Source organism: Falco punctatus (genome assembly GCF_963210335.1).
Source record: "Falco punctatus genome assembly, chromosome: 4".
NCBI lineage: Eukaryota > Metazoa > Chordata > Aves > Falconiformes > Falconidae > Falco > Falco punctatus.
This window is the reverse complement of record NC_137583.1, coordinates 52,514,808-52,537,658: the sequence shown is the minus strand read 5'-3', so window position 1 is coordinate 52,537,658 and position 22,851 is coordinate 52,514,808. Positions and strand designations below refer to the sequence as shown.

The window sequence follows — 22,851 nt, the reverse complement described above, 5'->3', positions numbered from 1 at the left end:
AATAAAACTGGGGAAAAAATAGCTATGCTGAATCACAAAAGCATTTGGTGGATTCATAGTTCACACTGTCTACGTTGTGCAGCACAGTTACATCTCTGCATAAACACTCATCTCTGTATTTGAGATTAATATCAAATAATCAGATATTAATTCTGCCGGTAAACATGATATCACAGATATTTTCACATCTTCAGTCCTCCACAACCACTGCTGCTACAATTAGATATAGACAGCTCTTTTGTCTTGGCAGGGCTTTATCTTGGTGGGGAGGGGAAGGGGTGCAATAGTATGCAGGCAAGGTCTGGGAAGCGACAATGCCTGTCTGTGAGCAAATCTGTCAAGCTAACAAGTTCAGCCAGGTGAATTTCATCCACAAAAACTCAAAACAGGACTTTCAGAAGAGATGCATATTTCTGAGCAACAACTAGAGCACGGGGCAGCGGCCCAGAGCATTGCAAATGACAAGGCACACAGCTGAACTGAGTTCCAATAGCCTGATCCCGAAGTGGTTGTTTGGGGTTGGTTTATTCTCAGTGGAGGGAAGAACAGTGTTTCTAAGGGGCAATTGATCTCATGAAAAAAGCAAAAGCTATGAAAAATCAAATGAGTCAGCTAACAAAAATTAATCCTGAAGCCACTTCTCGGAAAAACTGCAGATTCTCTAGGGAGTGGCATTATGGAGGACATACATGCTTATAATCAGGTGTAATTTTGACAACAGGCTTGGCTGAAATAAAATTTCAAAGATTTCAAAATTATGCGGGCGGATGCATCTTGCTTTTTCCCTACAAAACCAGTAATTAATTAGTTGAGGTTAAAAAGCACCTTTTAGAGCGATGGATAAGTAAAAAAAAATAATTAGCTGGAACATATCGCTATGAGGCTAAGAATTTTTAATTGACCTCCAGATTAAATCATTGATGTATTTACTTGTTTATTTGCTTGTGGACATTACTGAAAAAATATTACAGTATTCGCTTTCCTTTTTTTTCCGTATCAAAAGAAAAATCCACGATTCATCCCATGCTTTAGTGCTGGGTGGGTTTAAGGAGAGGGTAGTGAAACGCCAGCCAATATCCTCGCTCCATCTGAACCCCCTTCTGTCTGACAGCGTGTTGCAATGCAAGTTACTACTGGAATGTACTATGTAATTCTGGCAAGAAGTCAATAGGCTCGAACTCCTCAAATAACCAGAGCATGGTACTAAGGAATCAGTGGAGCAGGCAGCAGCCCAGACAGCCAGTCCATTAGCAGCTTAACCACAGCAGATGTAAAGTCACCAGCAAAACTCCCTACGGAGTCTCCCAAAGAGCCAGATGCTACTGCTATAAAAAGATCTCCTAGAAACTTGGCTTGCCTCCTGCCCACATCTTTTTTTAACAAAACATTCTCTAGATAGGAGGTTGGTTTTGTGTTGGTTTTAAAAAAAAAAATTGGGGTTAGGGGTAAGGGAGAAGAGGAGGGGAAGGGAAGGGGGAGATGCTGCTTATTTGTTCCGGTTTGCTTTCGAGTGAATCTTGTGCTTAAGAAAACATCCAGCAATAGCACGTCCCGAGACCCGGGAGGCAATAGGCACAATGCCAGCCTGCTCCCACACACGGCTTCGCTTATGCACCTTGGATTGACCTGTGGATCCTTCCTCAAAGAGCCCTGCCAATGCACTTGGGGCGACACACCGGCTGTTATCTCACTCCGTTCTGCTTCACCGGTGAGCTCAGCTTGCCCCATGCGCTGCACTTTGGCAGTGCTCTTGCCTTGCACTCTCGGCTGCTGCACACCAACTCAGGCGCTTGTTGGTCTTTGCCTCTCCTGTTGCTCCATCAAAGGACTTGCTTGCTTGCTCCCAGCGTTACCAGCCCTTCCAGTTTTCCTGAAATAGCTCAGAGCCTCACATCAGTCCCAGCTGCTGGACTCATGTGGTTGAGGGTGTTTCAAACTGTGATTTTAGTAACAGCAACAACAAAACCAGTAACAAAACCAGTAATGATGTGTAATCCTTACGGTACAGAATGCCGTGTGTGCCAAGGAGATAAGCACTGAAGCCCAGGACGGATGGTGACACCAGCTCTGCTGCACTTAGACAGGTGAACGCCACCCGTATGCCCAGACGAAAGCCTTGCTTGCATCTGTGGATGAGGACAGATGTTGTTTGGGGGATATATGGTGAAATACTCTGCAAGATTTAGATATCATAGCTCCAGGTGACCCCTTACTGGGGGTCTGAGTAGCGGCAGGGTGGTGGCTTTGTGTGCAGCAGCTGAGGAAGTGAGCAGCTGACAGCCCGCTGGAGACAGTAGGATTTCTCCTCTAAAGCTGCACCTGATGTGGTAAATAAAGGTCAGGACAAACAACCACACTTTGATTTTGATGAAAATTTTGACAGGTTTGGCTCCAGACTAGGACGTGTAGGACTCTGTGTGTCATGGCAATAGCCCAATTTAGAGATGAGCTTTGGTGACAGAGCAACAGGGGATGGAGGACAAAGAGGAGGTGGTCAGATGGTACCTGCTGGCAGAACGTTTCTGTGCTGAGCCCTCACAGTGCTCCTCAGCTGTGTGAGACCTAGAGCTCAAGGGGTCTTTAAACTAGAGATACCCCTGGAAGGGTAAGGTAGAAGAGAGGAGGCATTCCCAATGATTCATTGCATCAGTGGGAAAGGGAGAAAGAGCTGCATTTTCCAACTACTGTACACCTTAGATTCAAAACAATATTAAACCCTCGTTAGGGTATATCTAATCAATATCTAAATATACGGTGACAAGACAGTGAAGGCAAGATGCTTATGAAATGGTGTTAGCTCCATTTCCTAGGAAATCACAGGAGCCAATGCTGAGAGTGGAAGGGGATGTCCCCAAAAGGAGCCCCGAGGAGGAGATGGACCACGGGTGGTGACTGCCTCTGGAGTCCACCCCCGGCACACTGGAGCAGACCTAGATGGTGATCTCATGGCCTTATCAGTGGCTGTTCAGTGCATGGCTGTGTGCAGGAATGATGCTTCACAGGTGGTTTCTTCAAAACTAGTGACGCATAGTGACAACTTATTTTGTCACTTACTTCCACCTTTGTATACAGTTAATCCAGGCTGGGTATAAGACATTCCTGTCATCATGAGCATCTTTCTACTCCTCCCTCTGCACTATCTTGTTGAATTTCCTTTAGGATTTTATTGTTATTGCCATCAGCTTGATAGTGCATTTAGCTCTCTAACTGCTGATTTTCTATTATGGCTATTCAATGGTACATTTTGTTACAGCTCGTATATTCATGTAATTTGATAGTTTGTGTTCTCTCGTTCATAGCAATTCTTCTCTGCAGGGATGACCTATTCAGTCATTGCTATGCAGTTTGCATCCTGGTATTCCAATGTTCCACTGATTATCTTTCCTCCACCAAGTTTCCAAGTTGTCTGTTTTAACAATTCCTCTTGCTTAAATGGAGTGTTGCATATTCAGATTTTTTTTGTATTTCCCAACAAAGTGTACCAGCTTGTAGCTTCTCCTTTTTCCAGCCCCAAAGGATATATTGTTGTTTTGGGGGTTTTTTACTTTTAAAATTATTATTCCCCAGAAAATCAGCCAGATTAATCCATCTGCTTTTTCATGCTTCTCAACTTGCATTTGCCTCTACTGAGGTTTTTCCCAACAGCATTTATTTCCCATTTCCCCTTCCCTCACACAGACATAGAAACAATGATGAAACCAGCTGACAAAGAATCCCATGTTTTACTGTGAAAAGCTACAGGACCAAGATTTGTATATTAGAACAATTTCCAGTTTGCATTGGGAAAGACTTTTTACTTGTTTCATAGGTCAGACCATTGGAATGGGAAGTAATCCTTGTGGAGAAGAGATGCCTTTTAGCAAACATTGTGTATACTTCTGGTTTTGCTTTGTTTTTTCCTTTTACATCTTACGTGTTAACGGTGGTATCTTCCAAAGCTGAGAAACATGCGAACAATGTGTGTTTGTTGCTGATTGCTGGGCATTCTACTTTAACTCTTTTTCTCTAAAGACTGAGAGTATTTCTTGTACACATGAGATTTATATGATCGGTTTAGTTTCTTTTCTCCCTTACTCTCCTACAGCTGTTTTTTAACAAATGCAATAAACACAAGAGAAAGGTCCAGTTGTTTTGGAAGGAAGAGGGGAGGGAAACATATGGCTAAATGACAAATAAGTCTTTTGGTTGATTTAGTAATGAAAAAAATTACTCCCCTTTAATCGCCTCTCACCTAACAATTTTGTATTGCTGTTTATATTCTTTATCAGCAAAAAATTACAATGCCCAGGTATTCAAAGTTCTGATTCCAGTTCCTTCAGTTTCCTGAGTGTATTGAATCTCCACAGAGGCTACCTTCTTCCCATGAAGAAAAAACACAAAGCAAACAACAAAAAAAAAAGTTTATCCAAGTAACTTCAGGGACAGCACATTTTATAGCTCTGTAATGGGAATCGGGGCTGAAAAATGAGAAGACATTCCATTACATCGAAATCCAAGGCCAGCATCTGGGGTTCTCGGCACCAATCTTGTTCTAAAAATAAAGTTATTTATAAGCATTAGAGGAAGAAAGAAGAAACAAACAATGCCACTGGGAATCGGCTTCAGTCATCCTCACGCATCTGTACTCTGCTCATCAGCAGTGAGCCTGCAGCTGATGTCTCTGCACATCTGTGTAGATGTGGACACCAAAGAGCAATGGCATAACATGACAGAATATGCTCGGTCACTCCCAACCCCACAATCTTACACTCAATGTGTAAATGATGGGCAAAACATGGGAAGCAGTGATATGGAGAGGCAATATAGCCATGTCAGACATTAAGCCAGGGTAAAGACTCAGCTTTCCAGAAAAACAGTCCAGCTCCTGAGCCACTAGACAGTTTCTCCTACTTCTGTTATCCCTCAGTCTTCCATCAGTAATGTCTGAGCACAGGGATTTCTCTTTGCTAACATCTAGATTTCAGACAGGATCCAGCTCCCAAACCATAAGCATCTGAGGCAATCTGAGAGCCCCAAGGTGCTCAGAACATCCCCATACAGATAGTAAATATGATGCAGTGCTGGCGGGACAATTGTCCTCAGCATTGGCAGCTGGAATCACTGCATCTGTGTCCCTTCTCCAGATGAGGTGAATCACTCTGCATGCTCCATCTGACTGGATGTCCTTTAGGTCTGGAAACAGAGACACCCCACTTGCATGTAGCCACCTACTTGTAGGCATGTTAATCTGATGGGGAGCTGAGGAAGACTATGTCAGCTGGTCGAATACTGATGGCATATTCGAGGATTTCACCTACAGTCACAAATTCAAGCCACAGGGCTCAACTCACTTCCCCACACCTCAGCACCTAAAGCCACTTGACATGTCCTAGCGTACCCTGCCTGGCTGCCAGCTGCCAGCAAGTACCAGCCTGCCATGGGCTGCGTCCCATCTGTGAGGCCATGGACATAAGAGACCCCTGGAGCACCTCAAACACCACCATGGACCTGCATGTGGGGCACTGAATTGAGCCTCTGTGTACACAAAATACAGGCTGCCCCTCCAGCTGTATTGCTCCACTACCTCAACTTGTAAGTTTGAAGTTAAATAAAGTGGGTTTGTAACACAGGATTTGTGTTAAAGTGGGTATCCAAACAACTCTGACAACATCCAGCCTGCTCCCAATGTTCTTCCCCAATATTTTGGGCTGTTTGACCAGCTGCCATGAATGGGTATGCACCCAAGAGATGGACCATGAGATAAGGTTGACCGTGCTCATCACGTATGCCATCACACGGCAGGGGAAGGGTTCTGTGCATTGCCTTCACGGGGGTCCGGGGATCCACGTAGTTCGATGCACGTACCCCACAGCCCTGCTCCACACTGCAGCGGTTACTGGACCACGAGTGGGGTACGGTGCTTTCTCGCACAGCTAGAAAGCACAGCTGTGTTTTTCACATCACTGTGTGAGAAAGCTTGATGTGTCCTGCTGCCTGTGTCCTGCCCTCACACTCCCTACACCGAACAGTGTAAGCAGCAGATGTGTAGCCAGTCTGCGAGTGTTTCCTACAGCAGTGCCTGCTGTGAAGGAAGACCAATTGTCTATAATCCTGCAGAGCGTTGACCCTGGGGGGGCTGAAAAAAACAGTGGAAGAGGCACTAATTGAGGATGTAATTGATTACTCTGTGTTATAAATAGTATGTAGCACCTGGGGCAAGCCAGTGGAGAGGCTGTATACAAGAAAAGTCAATATAGACTAGTCACAACAACTACACTCAGAAAATAAACAAAAAAGCAAAGACATAGTTCAGTTCTTCTACTGGGATACATCTTTAGCTTTCGTCCAGCATGTGGGAATGACCAAGAAACATAAGCCCCTACTTTATTTTTGCATGCAGATCCAGATTCCCACTGAATTCAAATCCAGAGTTTGGGGATGTGTTATATGCTCTATGGCAAAGGACCATCGCCCTTTCCAGGGTAAAGACTGCATTCATCTTTCCCTAACCACGCCACCAGCAGCACGGCAAGGAGTGGAAGGTGCCACCACTGAATGATGCCCATCATGGTTCATCAGTGCATCAGTGGCACATCGCTTCTGTGTGAGCCAGGAGCCCTCAGCTCCCTTTCCAAAAACCCCATAGGCAAAGACCCTCTTGCTGCCCCCTGTGCTGCAGCTCCAGCCCTGTGCCAGCTTTACCGCTCACCACTTGTCTTCTTCAGGGGCTGACACTGTTTTAGGTGACTAGAATGACTTCTGGCATTGGAATGGGAATTTCCCATGACCATGGGTTAGGATAGGATTAAGGATTGAAAATGCCTAAACAACAAATAAGGATCATGCTAGCTGTGGGATTACCCACTAGGGCTGTGGGCCAGTCCAGATCTTTGAAATCAAAAACTGGGAGCCGTTACTGGAAAACTGAGTGTATGCTCAGAGAAGATTAACGCCTTTAAGAAAAAAACCTGGACCATAATAAGGAAACCACTCATCTTTTTTAGCCAGTTTACATTTTGTTCAAATATGTCTTGGAACAAAAGTCCCCAAAATCTGGATCTGACTCCTGCTTCACTTCCTCCCTGGGGTGCCAGTGAACATGATCAAAAGTCACCACACAACTGACGGGCCTCAGTGGGCTGGGATAATGTCAGCACCAAAAGAAAAACAAAGCCAGTCCTGGTCAGGACAGAGTAGAAAAATAAACGAAAGTAGAAGAAAAAAAAAAACAACAACAAACCAACAAAACAAAACCAAAATCCAAAACAACCAGTACAGATCTGAAAGAAGCCATTGCTTTTCCCAGTTTATCAGATGCTTTGCAGAATAGATGGAGTTGGTTAGTTCTCAGGTCAGACCTTCCCCAAGAGCTGAACAGAGATAAATAATGGTGATTGCCAGTTGAAAACAGCGGGCATCTTTTCCAGGAATACAAAAATAAATGATGACCAGGAAATACTGGAAATGAAGTTCAGCTCATTTGCAATGGCGAGACAGAGATACCCTTAACGGTACTGTGGTTTGGAGAACACTACTGAATAAAGCCAGAAGATGTGCTGGACAAAGCTTGTGTCTTTTCCTGGAAAACCAAGCCATTTGCCAGGAGATGGTGGGAGCCAGATTTATGGAAGGACAATAATTATCCCCCTAGTATAGCTTCAGCACTATAAGCATGCATTACTCCTTCTTACCTACTTTTCCTTGTATCCTTTGCCCACTCTTTCCCTGTTCAGCTCAGTTCTATCTCCTTGCCTTTTTAGGAGAAGTCTAGGAGCAGGGACTTGTAAGTGGACATGAAAAACATGCATCCTTTGAAGCTTCCAGTCAATCATAAAAGAATGAGCACTTGTTCTTTGGAAATCAAATCCTTTTAGGATGTATTATGTTTAACTTTTAAAATAAAGGCATCCAGATTTACTAGACAATTGCAGAAAGGTCACTGCTCTTCTGTCCGCTTAATAGGATGAAGACAACATTTTACTCATCTTTGTCCTGCTTCCTTGTACAACATGCTGAAAATATTCACTCTCATTAGTCACTTACATATTCTGCAAGCCCCTCTCAGATGCCCAAACCAAAATAACAGGATATGCAAGCAGGACAGAAGAGACTCACCTGACATTCAGTTAGCCATGATGTGTTTCACAAAAGCTGCAAACAAGAGAAAGAGAAGGGTCATTATCAATTCCCTTGCATTGAATTCATTAATGTCCTGGATATCTCAGCTTGGTTGGTATTTAAATTCACTCTTCTTGCTTCCTCTGATGCAATGAAGACCACACCACTTTGTAACTGAGATTCCAGACACCAGGGGCTAAATGCTTTGTAAGTCCTTAAGTTAATATCTATACAGTGCAGAGTAGCCAGTAGTCTAGGTAGCCAGTGGAAATGAACACGCACACCAGTCCATCCATAGCTTGCTCAATCCCTTACCCCTGGCGGCCATATGGAACTGGCTTTCCAAAACATACAGCCATGAGAAGCTCTGGGTCCTCATCTCGCAAGGCTTTCAAGACTTCAGCACATTCGTACTAAGTTGGGGTGCATGAAGGTGCCTCTGGAGTGAACCTCCAGAATCCACAGAAGGTCACCAAGTCAGGTACCATGACTAAATCTCTCCAGTGAACTCAGGTTTACAAACAAACAAGGTATTTCAAAGTCAAATTAAGCTTTTGTTTCAAAAGGGTTTGGGTTCTGTTCTTCTCCATTTAAAAAAGCATTCATTACATATAATTTTGAAATTCAAAAGGAAAGGAAAAAATAAATTTTGTAGTAAGGAATTTTTTTTTTCCTTCCCAATAATCCCCCATGCTATGAATTCCTCTGAATTCAGCATTATTTCATGAGTCATTTGATTGGGTAAATCTACAGTTTTCTACCAATAAACTACTTGTAAGAAACGTTTCCCTGAGCTCAGATCACTAGTATTTGTAAACAGGAGACCACCAACCCAAACGTTCATGAAAGCAAATAGACTGGCTAAATCACCAGGATGATACAAATAGTCACCAGTTAACCTTACAAAGGACTCAGCTGTGTAGGAAAGCATGGGTTCATGATTCCTACCACAACGTTGTGGTTTTATTGAACAGCCTGAACCACATAGGCTTGTAAGATGTAGGAGAGAACCATGGTTCACATACTCATTATTTTCTTTTTTCCCCTGAGTTTTTCGAGGAAAATCTAATTATTTTCTGTAAGGAAGTCTCAAGATGGTTGTGTATCTGTTTCTGAGAGGACCAGGAACTGTGGGAGCAGGTAGAAAAAATAATGTAAAAAATTTTAAAAACAGGCAAACAAAATAAGAATATACAGTCCCACCTCCTGAAAGGGCCATGGCCATCAGCTATGAAAAATACAAGTAACCTTCAACAAATAGGATATATCAGAAACATTATAGATTCTGAATTGGTCTAGAATTTGGAAAAGCACACATCCTACTCCACATGAGCACTGCTGGGACCAGGGTGATCATACCTACCTTCATAGTTGATACAGCCATTGGCATCTTCCTGGCCAGCCATCAGCTTGTCAACTTCCTCTTCAGTCAGCCTCTCACCTGGGTGGAAAGCAAAAGGCCTGTTTGGTACCTGGGCCCTTTTAAAAGAATTTATGAATCACAGTTCAAAGAAACAAAGAATACCAAAAAAGAGTGAGAGAGGAGAAGGGGTGATTTTTCTCTTCAGCTTAATTTGTGGCACTGACAGCTGGGAAAGATACTTTTGTACTTGCAAACTGAGAAAATTTGATCTAAAAACCAGAAAGACAGAATAAATATGGAAACCCACATGATAGCATGTTCATATATGCATTTTTCTAAGAATAAGCTTGCTCAAAGTGCCAACTCTTGAACGCTTTAGTCACTTTTCAACCAAGTCCTCACTAAGAAAACTCTTAGTAGAGTCACCAACTAGTTTGCCTCTGAGTTTGAGGTTTAGGAAGATTCTAAGGTCAAACTTATGATGTGTTTTTGGAACAGTGATCCAGTCCATTTAATTTAGTTATCCAAATATTAGGTGCCTATTTGCCTATAAAGGCTTCATTTCGCTTAAGCAGAGATCAGCCCAATCCATCCACTTATTCTGATATTAGGCACTGATTTTAGGATGAGATAAATGAGTTCCAGAAAGGTAAACGAGAGATCTGAGGGTGATTTCAGCTGAAATCACAGAAATAGAAATAAAATAAAAAGTGTTGCGTGTGCCCTGCTACTCGTGTTCCACTTTTCCATCACTGAGTTCTAGCCCACAGGAACAAGTCCTCAGCTGATGTGAACCTGTGAAAATTTAGCTGATTTTTTTAAAAACTGAGCAAAAAGCATGCTAATTTACAGAATATTTGACTGTGGCTGTGAAGAGATGCCACTCTAAATAGAACTGTTGATTCTTAAAACTGAAATACTGAACAGAACTGTTACTTCTTAAGATCGAAATACTTCCTATCAGTGCTTGAAAATCAGAATTGCCACATTGCTCTGGGTTACTGGAAATAGAAGGGTAAGTACCAACGTATTTCTTGAAGTACTTGAAACTCCCAAAACTGCCCAGAGTGGTTTCTTTGTCCCCAGTAAGGTTAGACAGGGCATCAGTCCTGACCCCGTGGGATTTGTTTTGTCATTGTTGAATTTGGTCCCCAAACCGATCCGATAACGCCATTGATGAAAATATCATTGCTGGCTTTTCTTAATCCCTGTGTCATTAATGGGCGCGGGTGTGTCACTGAACAAAAACCTCTGGGCATAAAAGGTTTGGCTTCTTGAATTGACATCGCAGGTCAAAACCTGTCACTGGAATCCCTCAGTCTAAATCATATCTCTTTTGTAAAGGCTCATCCTTTTTTAAAAATAGGGGATAAACACTAGTGGTGGAGGCTGATCTTGAGAAATGCTTACTGGATTCAGATGACAACATGTCACTGCCTTCTAATCCAAATTGGAAACCTGTCATTTAGTTACAGCCAGATTTTCTGACTCGCACTTACTCTGTTGTCATCACTTTCTGTGAAAAACTGAGCTTCTGAAATAAAAATTTGAAAGGACAGACAAATATTGATCCCTCCTTTAAAACCAGGAGCTTTCCATTTCAGAGATGCTTCTGTTAAACAGATGCCTGATAAAGTAGTGCTGCATCTTCGAACTCTGCTTGAAGGTGCAGAAAAATGGAGACAAACACTAAAAGAATAGATGGGGTTTCCAATGGCTGGGTCATTTTGTGGTGATAGAAATATGTTTGTTGGAGAAATAAAACGCTAGAACGGAGAAGGAAGAAAGGAGGGAAGGAAGGAAGAAAGGAAGGAGGAGAGACAAATATTTGAGCTATAAATCAGTGATTTTTAGCTTCATTATTAAAGAACTTTCTTTAAGCTTTATAACTGAGGACAGTGTAACAACTGAAGTCTTGCCCAGTCATTTCCTCCATAAAGGTCACCCATAGTGATACAAGCTGTATGGGAAAGACCTCAGTGATGAAACTGCATGAGGAAAAGCTTTACCTTACCCAAGGTAGCCAAAACGTGGCGAAGTTCAGCACCCATCACCGTTCCATTTCCCTCCTTGTCAAACACGCGCAGACCCTCCACAAAGTCCTCATAGGTGCCGGTGTCTTTCGTCTTGGCAATATGCTGGAGCATCGGCAGGAAGGTCTCAAAGTCGATCATCTTGGAGTTCATGTCTACAAATACACAGATGGAAATGAAATTTTTGGTGGATTCTGGGAGAGCTGAGGACTAACCATGGGGCACCCACCATGGGTAAGTGATGAGGGTAGCAGAACTGTGGCAATAAATTCTGGCTAAAGGGCAGAGAAAAGCGTAGAAATATCATAAGTACAAATGGAAGAATGGGTAGAGCAGGAAAGGGATCTGGAAAAGAGAGAAACAGGAGTTTTTAATAGATAGATAACTATCTCCTACTACCTGACATACATAAACATCAAGGGGGGAAAATGCTGTTAGGCTCCCAGGGCTGTTCCATGCAACATAAAAGCATGGAACTAAGCAGAAGACAGTAAAAGAAGCTCATTCCCAATACAAAATCAGCTTTGCTTTGCAGCCTTGTAACGCAGAGATGTTTAAAACTGTACTGGGAGAGGATCTTCAGAGGGAATAGGCAGGAGCAGGGCTGCATATCCCACTGTTTCCTGGTTCTTTGCCTTTCAAGAGGATCAGAGGACACTTTGTTCCCGTATAACTCCTTGTCCTACCTGCCACAGTGTCACTGCCGTATCCCGACATATCGTGGCTGTTGAACGAGGGCCTGAGAGTCAGTTACACCCCAGTGGAAGGAAAAGATGGATGGAATGTAAAAAATGCCTGAATTTAGATAGGGTCTGAGAGAGATTTCCTTTGTTCTGAAGAGATATCCAGTGTATGGTGAAGGTGAAGGGAGATATTACTGCAATCATGACAGACCTTCTAACACATACTTTTGCAGAACAGACTGTGTCCTCACAATCAATCTATCCCTTTGTTTCTTTGGATGTCTTCAAAATGACTGTGTTTTTAGTAAACACCTGTGAATGCCTGTCAGCAAAGCAATTTTAAAAGGCAAAAGCTTCTCATTGTAAAACACATTGACACACAGGGCCATTCAATTAATTCATTCCCCTAAATTTGAGACAGTTATATTGACTGCAAGACCATTTTTTGCCTCATTTACTTTTCTGCTAGCAATTTGCAGAGGCTGTTCCATATCCTTTCCTATTTCACAATGAATCTTTCCATCAGAAAATGGAGACATCATCTGCTTCATGAATAATTCTTAGAGTGATCTTTTGCAAAACAAACACAGAGGAGGGCACCAACCTTCTGGTTTGGGTCTGCCAAGCACTTTCATGACCTCAGCCTGGGTTGGATTCTGCCCCAAAGCTCTCAAGACGTCTCCACATTGCGCGTATGTGATTTTCATCTCAGATTTAGGAGTCCGGTCAAAGAGTGAGAACGCTTCCTTAAATTCTGGAAGACAAAAAAGATGAAGTCAAAGCAAGCCTAGACCTTCCCCCTAACTAACTCTGCCTGACCCTTTTATTTTGCAGCTTGGGAACAAGTTTGATGAGCTTTGCTGTTGCTGTTATCTGCGATGTTTGTGTTCCTCCTCCCCTGCATTTTCTGGTTCAATCAGGGAATGGAATTGCAGAGGTCAGATGCTCTTCTCATGGTATTTCCGTCTCAGCTAACATCGGGGAGTAGAGAAAACCTTATCGAAATGGTTGGCCTTGAGAGCTTTCCAGCTCATCTGGAGCACTCAGGATGGCAGAGAATTCAATAGCAGTTCTGCTCATTAGCTAACTGGATATTATATTCAGCATTATACACTTAGCACTGACAAAGCCCACTGAAATAAAGGAGCACCTCTATTAGCAGGTAACGAGATATGCCATGGTAACCTACTGGAATTATCACACAGCAAAGAGTCTACTGGTGGAGGAGGGTGAAGGTATATGGAAAACCTTGTAACGGAGCAACTGTTGTATGTAGCAGTGTCAAGGAGCGGATCTAGAAGAATCCTCATATTTTCCTTTTTTCTAGCACTCAGACCAATTGCACCTGGAGAAGTAAGGTTTGGTATGCCATCAGCTATGGATAGCAGCCACATTTCATGTGTGGAGATGCAATCATTCCCTCCAGCTGCCTGCTTTCCCTCTGTGTACCCACACAGCATGCTTCCCCTTGCAAGATGGTCAGCTCCCCTCCACTACGTCCTTGTGAACATATCCTTGTGTCTTCTCTTCACTTCTGGCTGAAGAGGGAGTGCCTTTCCACTGCGAGCAAAAATATCTTGACAAGAGCTATCTCCCAGGGACCATGGGAGAGGGTCCCTGTTCTGCCACTAAGGACATGTAGATGTGGTGGTGGGTATGCTGTAGTGTTGGGCTTGGCAGTGCTGGGTTAACAAGCTGAACTTGATGATTTTAAAGGTCTTCTCCAAACTAAATAATTCTGTGATTCTATGATTCTGATTAATGAGGTCAGTGCAGGATCCCAGGGGAAACCTCCCCAGACACACCAGTTACTCAGGTTCACCTCTCCCTATTTATCCTTTACTGAACACATTGCGTAGTGCACGGTCTATGAGTGATCACAATTATTCCTTTGGCTTTAAAGCTCTGAATCCCTGAACCTGCCCCTTGTCCTGCTGTTACTCTTCTGTATATTTCCCCTCCACTCTCCAAACACAGGGAGGCTATCTCTTTTTCCCTAGATCCTGCCTAATTCAACCATGCACTCTGCATGTCAGATTTTCCCTGTCTTTCCCCTCTCAGTTCCTTCTCCTCCTCCTTATTCCACCTCCCTCTTTTTTCTTCTTCTTTGCTTATTTCCCTCTTCCTCCTTTTTCCAGTGTTGCTGGGATTTCCTCTCCCTTTTTCTCCATCCCTTTTCATTTTTATCATTCCGCTCATATTTTACTCATTTCCTTCTTCATCCAACACTTTCAAACAATGATGCATTTTCTCATTTTGGACTAACTAACACTCCCCTTGTTTTCTTCGTTGCATTCTCCTCTTTGCTCCCCCTTTCTTTCTTTCCCTGCCTCTCTCTCCTGGATCTTTGCCTCCATCACTGGCCGGAGCCCAGGTCCCACTGGCAGCCCTCACTCCAGCAGAGGGCAATAGTGGATTTTCATGGGTTCCTTGCTGACAGTGGAAGGGGGCCAGAAACCCACTCCGGGCTCTCTCCTTTCCTGAGGGTCTCAGCAGCTGAGGTGGATGACAAATACACCTAGCTCCCCAAGCTACTCATCTGCCTGCACTTACCTACCCCCTGAGACCAATTGCCTGAGCACCCTGCACACCACCTCCTAAAGGTTTACAATTCACCATAGTCACAGACAGTTCACATTTCTCTTTTCTTTTCTTAAAAAATAATTTTAAATCAGATGTAGCCGCTTCATTGGCCTGTGCATTTGGAAACCCCATTTAGTCAATATACAGAAGCAGCCCACTTTTTTTTTTTTTCATTTGCATTTGCTGGCATAATGCAAGTTTCCATTAAAGCAATGAAACCAGCATGGCTACAGTCTCCTTTGTCCTCCTGCTTGCCACTGGCAGGTGCAGTATATATTTTCAAATGCCTAATTACTTCCTATCTTCTCATCTTGAATAGCTCATATGCTTTTCTTTTAGCAATTCAGGGGGCTGAAGAGGCCAGAAATCCAGTTAAGTAAATACACATGCCACGACCAATGAATTCCACTCGCAGCTGAGGCAGGAGGACATGTAAAGACAGTCGTGTTACACATGGCTTCACCCACAGACCACTCTTCTCCTTCTGAGAGTGCTATTTTGGGGGCTAACAGAATAATGAATCCTTGCAGGGAAGTAAGTCTGGTTGACAAAGTCTCTTCCTTAGCAAGAAGAAGAGGTTTAGAGTATCCTAGAAGATAGGTCTGGAAAAGACCATGAGATGCTGTGTTGTCTGTTTCTCCTTGACCACTTCAATTCAGAATCAGTTGCCAGAAAAGCAGTTGGGTCTATGGTGATAGAAAGGAACTGTGGAATTGACTGATGAGCAGTGCTTTTCTGCTCTGTTTTCAGCTGATGTTCAGGCCATTAGGCACTCCTTCCAACAGCTCCTGGCAGAACCTATGAACCAACTGGGGGATTAACCTTGATGGGATTTAATGTTTCTCCCCAGTGCTAGCAGACAGTACAACTCTGTTATGCTGTTGTAGCAGGCCTGGAGGTCTCATAGCCTTTCCCACACAGATGATGTTATCTGCTTCCTGCCCCGTGGCTCTCCTTTTGACATTTCAAGGACATCCTATCGCACAAGCCCTGGATTCCCAGCTTTTCTCTGCGTATGCAGTCAGTACAGCTAGACCAGAAGGCAGCTGTAAGAAGAACAGAAGAAAAGAAAGATGCAACTTTCTGTTTCTAGAGATGGTCCACATCTGCTCTAGACTGGCTACCTTCTATGGCAGCCCTGGGTTTGCTCCAAATTTGTAATTTTCTCTACATTCCAATGGGTTGATGGCCAGCAAGCATCCCATTTCTTTCTGAACAAGTCTTTCCCCATTCTCTAGTACAGCCTCTAGAGCTAGTTCTCCTCAGAGAAAGACACAACAAGGAATAGAAACTAGGTAGGTCCTATCCAGTCCCCAAAACATTAGGTGGTGAGAGATCCAGCTGTTGTGTGCTGCTGGAATAGTTCAAAGGTTTGTGGCTCAGAATTGTCCTTTTCCTACAGTTCTCTGGTGACTTTGGGACCAGAAGAGGGGTGGTTCCCCAAAATTAACTGTTTCCTCCAATCATTATTTATTTTTGACTTGTTGGAAAATAGAAACTGAAGACATTAAGGGGGGCTTGAACATCCCAAGGTAATGTTGGAAATCTGTGGCAAAACCTCAGTCTCTAAGATATTATGACATTTGGTTCCAGTTCAGAAAACCCTTCTTTATCTCTCCTCTCTGAATCAGCCTTTTTTTTTTTTATCTGTTCTAATTAAGCCATTTTCTGATACCACCTTCCACAGGCTCTACCAAGTTCTGCCAAGTGTTTAAAGACCAAAGCAAAATTCTGCCAGATGCTTGACTCTATCTACCAATTATCCCTTAAGTAAAAAGCAGACTGGTAGTTGAGGAAAAAGGGGACAGCTGCAGTGGTAGTGTTCCCAGCGTGAGGTTTTAGTATCAGTTTCTTGGGCTGGGACAAAGGTTTCAGAAACAAATGCTGATGTTTTGCTTTGAAAGAAAAAAAACTGCCATCACTGTCATTATTTGCTGGTTTCTGGAGAGCTGTTACAATACGGTAACACATTAAAATCTGACTGAATATAGGGAAAAGTTCTCAGAAGCTGAGTTGGGAGACTTTGTCTTGAAAGGCTTGATATTTTGTTAGTGGTTTGTTTTGTTTGTTTTTTTTTTTTTTTTTTAAAGAAAGAGCATATATTGGGACTGAGGTTTTGGGGGTGTGGTTTTTTTTTTCTTTGTTGGTTTTGCCTCATCAGCAGTGGAGCTGATGTTTACTTCAATGATACAAGTACGTACTCTGCATGATGCATGCCTTTCACCCTTTTCTCTTGACCAACTCAACAGAGTATTTTGAGGAGGGACAGAGCAGGAGCAAAGCCATCAGTTAAAGCACAGCCTTCTCAAGACAGCTCCAATACTGCACCCGTGTTCACCCCAGCACTGGCCAGCACTTCCCAGTGATGGTATTTACGGTGCACAGAAGAGAAACACATCTTCCTTACCTTCAATTTGATCAGGGGTGAATTCAACCTGAAAGAGACAAAGAATAACAGCCAGATAAAAATCACAAAACTGAAGCAAATAAGAAGAGCGCTGGTTTAGTCTCTGTCTTATGGTTCAGGGTGTTTGTTCATGAGGTTCATGTGGAAGGTTCACAAAAGAGAATGGCTCATAACTCCATGAAAAGAATTTTATAGAGCCTGTAGGTTCTTGTTCCTTCCTCTTTCACCTTCCCCAATCCCCAGCCCCACCTTTAGGACCTCTGCCCCCACCACAAGGCTTCAAATGCCCTTTGTCCATTCTTCTGCTGCTCCTGTGCTCCTGCAGCAGTCTCTTTCCCCTGTCCTAAGTGACTCCTCACCACTGATGTCCTCTCCAGAGATGATTAGGGTAGCACCGTGGCAAATGCCACCGAAAGGGGTTTATCTGTAAACAGATGGGGATCCACTATCCATAGCCTATTCGAGTGGAAGAACTAGGAGGTATCATGTGAAGCTGGCATGAATCGGGCTCAAAGGAAAGCAAAGGAAGTGGTTCTTTGCTCTTACAGCTGAATTGCAGAGAGCTGGTCATGGGATACTGCAAGTGTTCACAGCCTACATGTGTGTAAAGGGTCACAGGACAATTTCCTGGATATCTATTTCTGTAGAGTACAAAATGTACAGAAACACTTAGCTTAGGAAGTCTCTGCCTGAGGTTTAGAAGAGCATTTCAGGGAAGTTTTCCCCAGTTCTTGTACCTTTTCCTAAAGCATCCTCTAATAACCACTGCTGTATTATATTGGACAACTCTCTGGACCTTGCTCTGACTCTGCCGTCTGCCTCTTGTTTTCTCATCACTTCATAATTCCTCCTTTTTCCTAAGTTTTAGTGTTGTCCCACTCCCTATTTTTACACGGCACAGCCTTCTAGCAGCTCTGGATTCCAAAAATGCTACAAGATGCCAACAGACTGCTGCTGAGCTCAAATGCAAACCAAGGAAACACAATGTCAGAACGTGAGGTCCAAGCTTCTGAATGAACAGGCATCGGTCAGCAATGTGAATTTACATGAGTTTACACCGGCCTTCAAGGAAAACCAACAAGGTGGGTGTCTCTGCTGATGGGGACATTCCTTCAGTGCAGGAAGACTGGCAGATTGCCCTTATAGTGAACAAATAAATAAGGAGAAACCATATTTTGGTATGCATAAACATGCAAATGCATACATGCAAAGCATACGCTTGGGACAGATCTAACAGCACATAAATACACACCCTTGGAAGCATTCCTCTGTGGACATATGTGACACTTCCCCCCTCCCCAACATATGTATGAGCCCACACATTTTGGGTCAGACTTTCTCTATGAAGCTGACCACCTCTCCGTGTTTAGTATCGTATTTTGTTCCTTGGTAGCAAAACAGCCAAGTGGGACATAGGCACAGTGAGAAACTCAAACACAAACTGTTTTCTTGTTTCAAGATGAAACGCAACATGATACATCCCTTTATCATCTACTTGGGATTTTTGTAATATTAAAGGGCAGAGCTGTTGTAACTCCCCAGCTCTCCAGCCAGGACGGCTGTGACACGGCAGAGCATCGCAACACTAACCTCTTGATTCCACCCAGGGCTCAGTGGACAGGTCCCGGACACTTTTCTGTCGCCAGGTTCCCTGAGCAGCACAAGGAGCTCTAGCATTCAGAGGACACAATAAGGGTCTACAACAGGACAGATACAGACATCCCCAAACTTTTCTTTCCTCCCAGCGTCTTGCCTGTCTCTCCCTACCATAGTGTTTGTGGGCGTCTTGTGGCTTAGAAGGAAGAACCAGAAAACTGGTGGACTTGGAAGGCAGAACTCCACACTAATCCTGCAGCTGTTGAAAATCAGGCCACTATTTTTGTGTCTGCCCTGTTCAGTCCTTACCTGAACTAGCTCGTTCAGGGGATTATCACTTTGTACTTCTCACTCATGATTTACCTTGAGTGAAATCTAATTAATAAAATAGTTACCTAAGTGGCAGCCAGGAGGCTGTCTGGAACAAAGCATTTAAAGAATGCAATAAAGAAGCCCCCAGAACAACAGCAATGCTCTTCCTTTTCCTAACACAAGGAGGGGTCCAAACACATCTTTGTCGTGAAAATTATAATCATCTAATTTGAGTCCTATCCCAAATCTACATACCTTAGTTGAATTATAAATAAATACCCATCAGAGAACAGATTTATACAGGTGTATTTTCAGCAGAAGCCTTATGCCCAGTGTGTCTAATTATATCGAGCCTTGAGAATCTGAAGCTAATTGCATATTGAGTTTATCCAGGCATCGATAGCCCGTGTGGGTGAAATAAGGCCAGAGCGGCTGTCAATTCGTATTTAAGTCACTATGACAGATTGCTCTTGGGCAATAATGCGTCTCAGCTTTAGACGTAGACATTCAGATGTCAGTGACGCCACATTTGCTTTATACCAGTAGAAGGGAACGGGCACTTCTAGAATGTGATTTGACTTGTTTGAGGTCTGTACTCGGGGAGAAGATGAGTTATGCTTTCCTTTTCACTGAGTGGATCAATCAATTTTATAGTGACGATGTAAAGACTGTGGGCAACTAGCAAGATGTAGATGTTGTAGATGTCCTTTTCCTGATCTGACAAGTCCCACTCAGAAAGCATGAGCTGGCCCCTTGGCAGTCTGCAGCTCAGGGCAAACTGTGCCAGAGCAAAAAAGGATGACTGCAAATTTCCACAGCTGGATCAAAGGGAAGGTTTGAGCTGAAGGGCTGAGTGTGCCTCACCTCTAATCATGGTCCCTATAAAACCACCACCCAGAGCTGGAGGACCATGCATGACAGCTGGCAAGGCGGTGGGCAGATGGTTCGACCATGGCTTCCTCTCAGGAGAGCTGCAGAGACGTGGGTGGCTGCTGCTGCTATTTTCTCCCCTCTCAGCACATACCACCATGGAGTTGCAGGGAAAGGTGAGTCATCATTGACCCCGCCACAAGCTATCATTGCAGATGGATGGAACGAGCTCTGGGCTATGTTTAGACTGAAGATGGCTGGGGTTTTCTTCCCTCTCCCCATCCCTCGGAACGGTGTGGAGCACACCAAACCAAAGCCATCTCCATGTACCAAAAGCAAGTGCAGAGCTGTCCATGAGGGCTGCTCCAGAGACCCTGGGCAGGAGGGCTCCAGGGGACAGGCTGTAAAAATGGGGTTCAGCTAAGCCAAGCAGCAGGCAAATGAGCCCAAATGCATTGCAGCCAAAAACAGTGGTCCACAACCATGCTTGGAGGCAGCTCTGCATCTGCTGCTCTGATGCAACAGGCGTCCAAGGGAGTGAAAGTGCCCAGTGGCATCCCTGATGGCCAGACCCACTCCTGGCCGCACACCAGCACCACCCCACACTTCACCGAGCTTGGCCAGCAAGGCAGCCCTTATCACCTGCAGCTGGAGGCTGCAAAAACCTAGTCATGGGCTTAAGGTAAATTTGCTCTCCCAGGTATGGCTTGACATTCTCTGGCTCCTTGGAAGTAGATTAGGATGATTTCCCTTGGGGTTTTGTTTTTTCATTTGTTTGGTTTAAATATACCGGCACTTCAGAAGAATTGAGTTTCCCCTAGCATTTTTTCTGTTGGCAACTGAAATTTTAAAGCAAGGACATTCCTACGAGTGCCAAGCACCCACAGCCCTGAGGCTCACAGCGGTGGTATTTGGTACAAATCCAGGAGAGACAGAGCTCCTGACTGTTCATTTCTTCCCGCTTGTCTCCTGCCCTGATGCATGGACCGTGCTGCGTGTTCCTTGAAGACACCAGATATCTGAACTAAAATCTTTCCATAACAAAGGGGAAGCGTTATGCCAGCTTTCCTGCTGGTTTAGCAAACTTGGTTTCAAGGGATCATCACCTGGTCACTGGTGACATCAGCTGTAGCCCTAATGCTACTGTCCTCTTTGCCTAAACAATGGCATTAAGCTGGTTTTGTCGCAGAGACACCGGGAGGGATGCACGCACCCCTTGGCACTGTTAACAGCATTCACAGTTTCATCTCTCAGAATTTTTTTTTTATACACCCACAGGATCTCAATGAAACACATAACCCTCTGCAGGATAAGTCAGACATAACCAAGTTTGAAATAAGTCCTATTAACAAAACTGTCGCTAACCACCAGTCAGGTTATTTGTGGGAAGCATTTAGACAACACAAGCAAGGAGCCCCTCCAGAAAAGAAAAAGTATTCTTCTTTTTTTGTAGTACACTGAGGAATCCTAATACAAACAGCAAAGTTTTCACTTAGCCATGGCAGGGCTAGTTTTGGAGAAGGGAAAGGGTTTGGTGTTTGCTGGTTTGTTGTTTTTGTTTTTTTATTGTGCTCTTAGGAGACCGATTTAGGAGGCAGAAATGAAGCAGATGGAAAGAGGCCCAGAAGGCCATCAAGATCAGTATCATTGTCTTGATGTTACATTTGTATTTCACAAGCATGTGTTTTTTTCCACTAAGATGTTTTTAAACCTATTAATACACATCATCCCCTCTCCCACCACTTTCTGTGCAGAGCAATTGTGATGTACATAATCTCTGTTGCCCACGGGCAAACCTTGACACATGGTCAAGTCTCATACAGCTCCATCCCTTACTGTTGTTTGATAGTCACTCCTGAGCTTTCCTCCCCTCTGCTTTCTGAAACTCTTTTGGTATGTCTGCATTTAGCTCCCAGGGTTACCCTAAGGACTATCATTATTTCTACTCAGCTCGTGATCTAATGGGAGAAGGCATGGTACAACGTAAAGATACTTGGCTGGTATATAAGCTGCGACACGTGACAGTACGAGATGCTCCACCTGGCCTTCATGGGGAACAGCTAAAATATAATGAACATTTTGCAGAATAGAAACACAACCATAAAACTCTACTGATACTCTGGTTTTGGGTTTATGTTTGGTCCCCAATGTTTTCAGAAGAAAAGTTATTTTAAGTTGGACTGAAATGATAGGTCATTTGGGAATGGCACAAATTATGTTGTTTGGGAATCAAATAGAGTACTGAATTATTGACCTTTTACAATGCCTAACTATACTGATAATGGAAGAGAAGTGAAAGTAGAAATCAATCCTTATTTTCAGCTGAATTATTGAAATCTTTCGTTAAAAAGATATGTAGTTCATGATCAGGAAAATGCAGCAAAGTCTTTGTCAAGATCATGCAGAGGATGCTGCTACATAAGGAAATATACAACCACCTTTTTTTCCAGCCTGCACTCTTTTTCACCAGAAGATGATCACCTGGAATCTTTCTTTTACCTAGGTTTCTTGAGAGCTGAAAAATTACAGCAGTGTATCACCACTGCTCTCACTATAGTCTCAGCAGACTTTATGGCTTCCAGGATACTACTTTATTTTGGAATAAATCTGGATGAGGTCTGCCGTGTTGTGGCTTTTGATTCTCCTGATACCTCAAGATGTGGATGCAAAAGCCTTGTGTGAAGGAGCAGTGTCTGGTTTGGGGTTAGGAAGCACCATTTTGGGTCTCAGAGTAACTCCACAGAATGCTCCCAGGTGGTAACAGAGCTGGAGAGCGGGAGAGCTGTGGTAGGTGCATAGCACTAAAGGTCATGGGGTGGTGAAGAACTGTGGGGAGACATGAGATCAGTGGTGCAGACAGCCTGAGAAACAGAACTGAGGAACCCGTGAGGTCCTACAGCCAGGAAA

The 22,851-nt window shown here is 43.7% G+C and overlaps 1 protein-coding gene across 1 annotated transcript in view; it reads right to left on the bottom strand.

Annotated features, from left to right (window-relative positions):
* Nucleotides 1–4,386: 4,386 nt before the first annotated feature.
* The window catches only part of MYL3 (myosin light chain 3), a 42,088-nt gene continuing 23,623 nt past the window's right edge, over nucleotides 4,387–22,851 (bottom strand). Inside the window, exons 2-7 of the mRNA XM_080383101.1 lie at nucleotides 17,167–17,194; nucleotides 12,781–12,930; nucleotides 11,475–11,648; nucleotides 9,461–9,538; nucleotides 8,095–8,130; nucleotides 4,387–4,531 (exon numbers count right to left, since the gene is read on the bottom strand). Of these exons, the coding sequence (XP_080239227.1) occupies nucleotides 8,102–8,130; nucleotides 9,461–9,538; nucleotides 11,475–11,648; nucleotides 12,781–12,930; nucleotides 17,167–17,194 (459 nt within the window). The 3' untranslated portion in view covers nucleotides 4,387–4,531; nucleotides 8,095–8,101. The remainder of the gene's footprint in view (nucleotides 4,532–8,094; nucleotides 8,131–9,460; nucleotides 9,539–11,474; nucleotides 11,649–12,780; nucleotides 12,931–17,166; nucleotides 17,195–22,851) is intronic.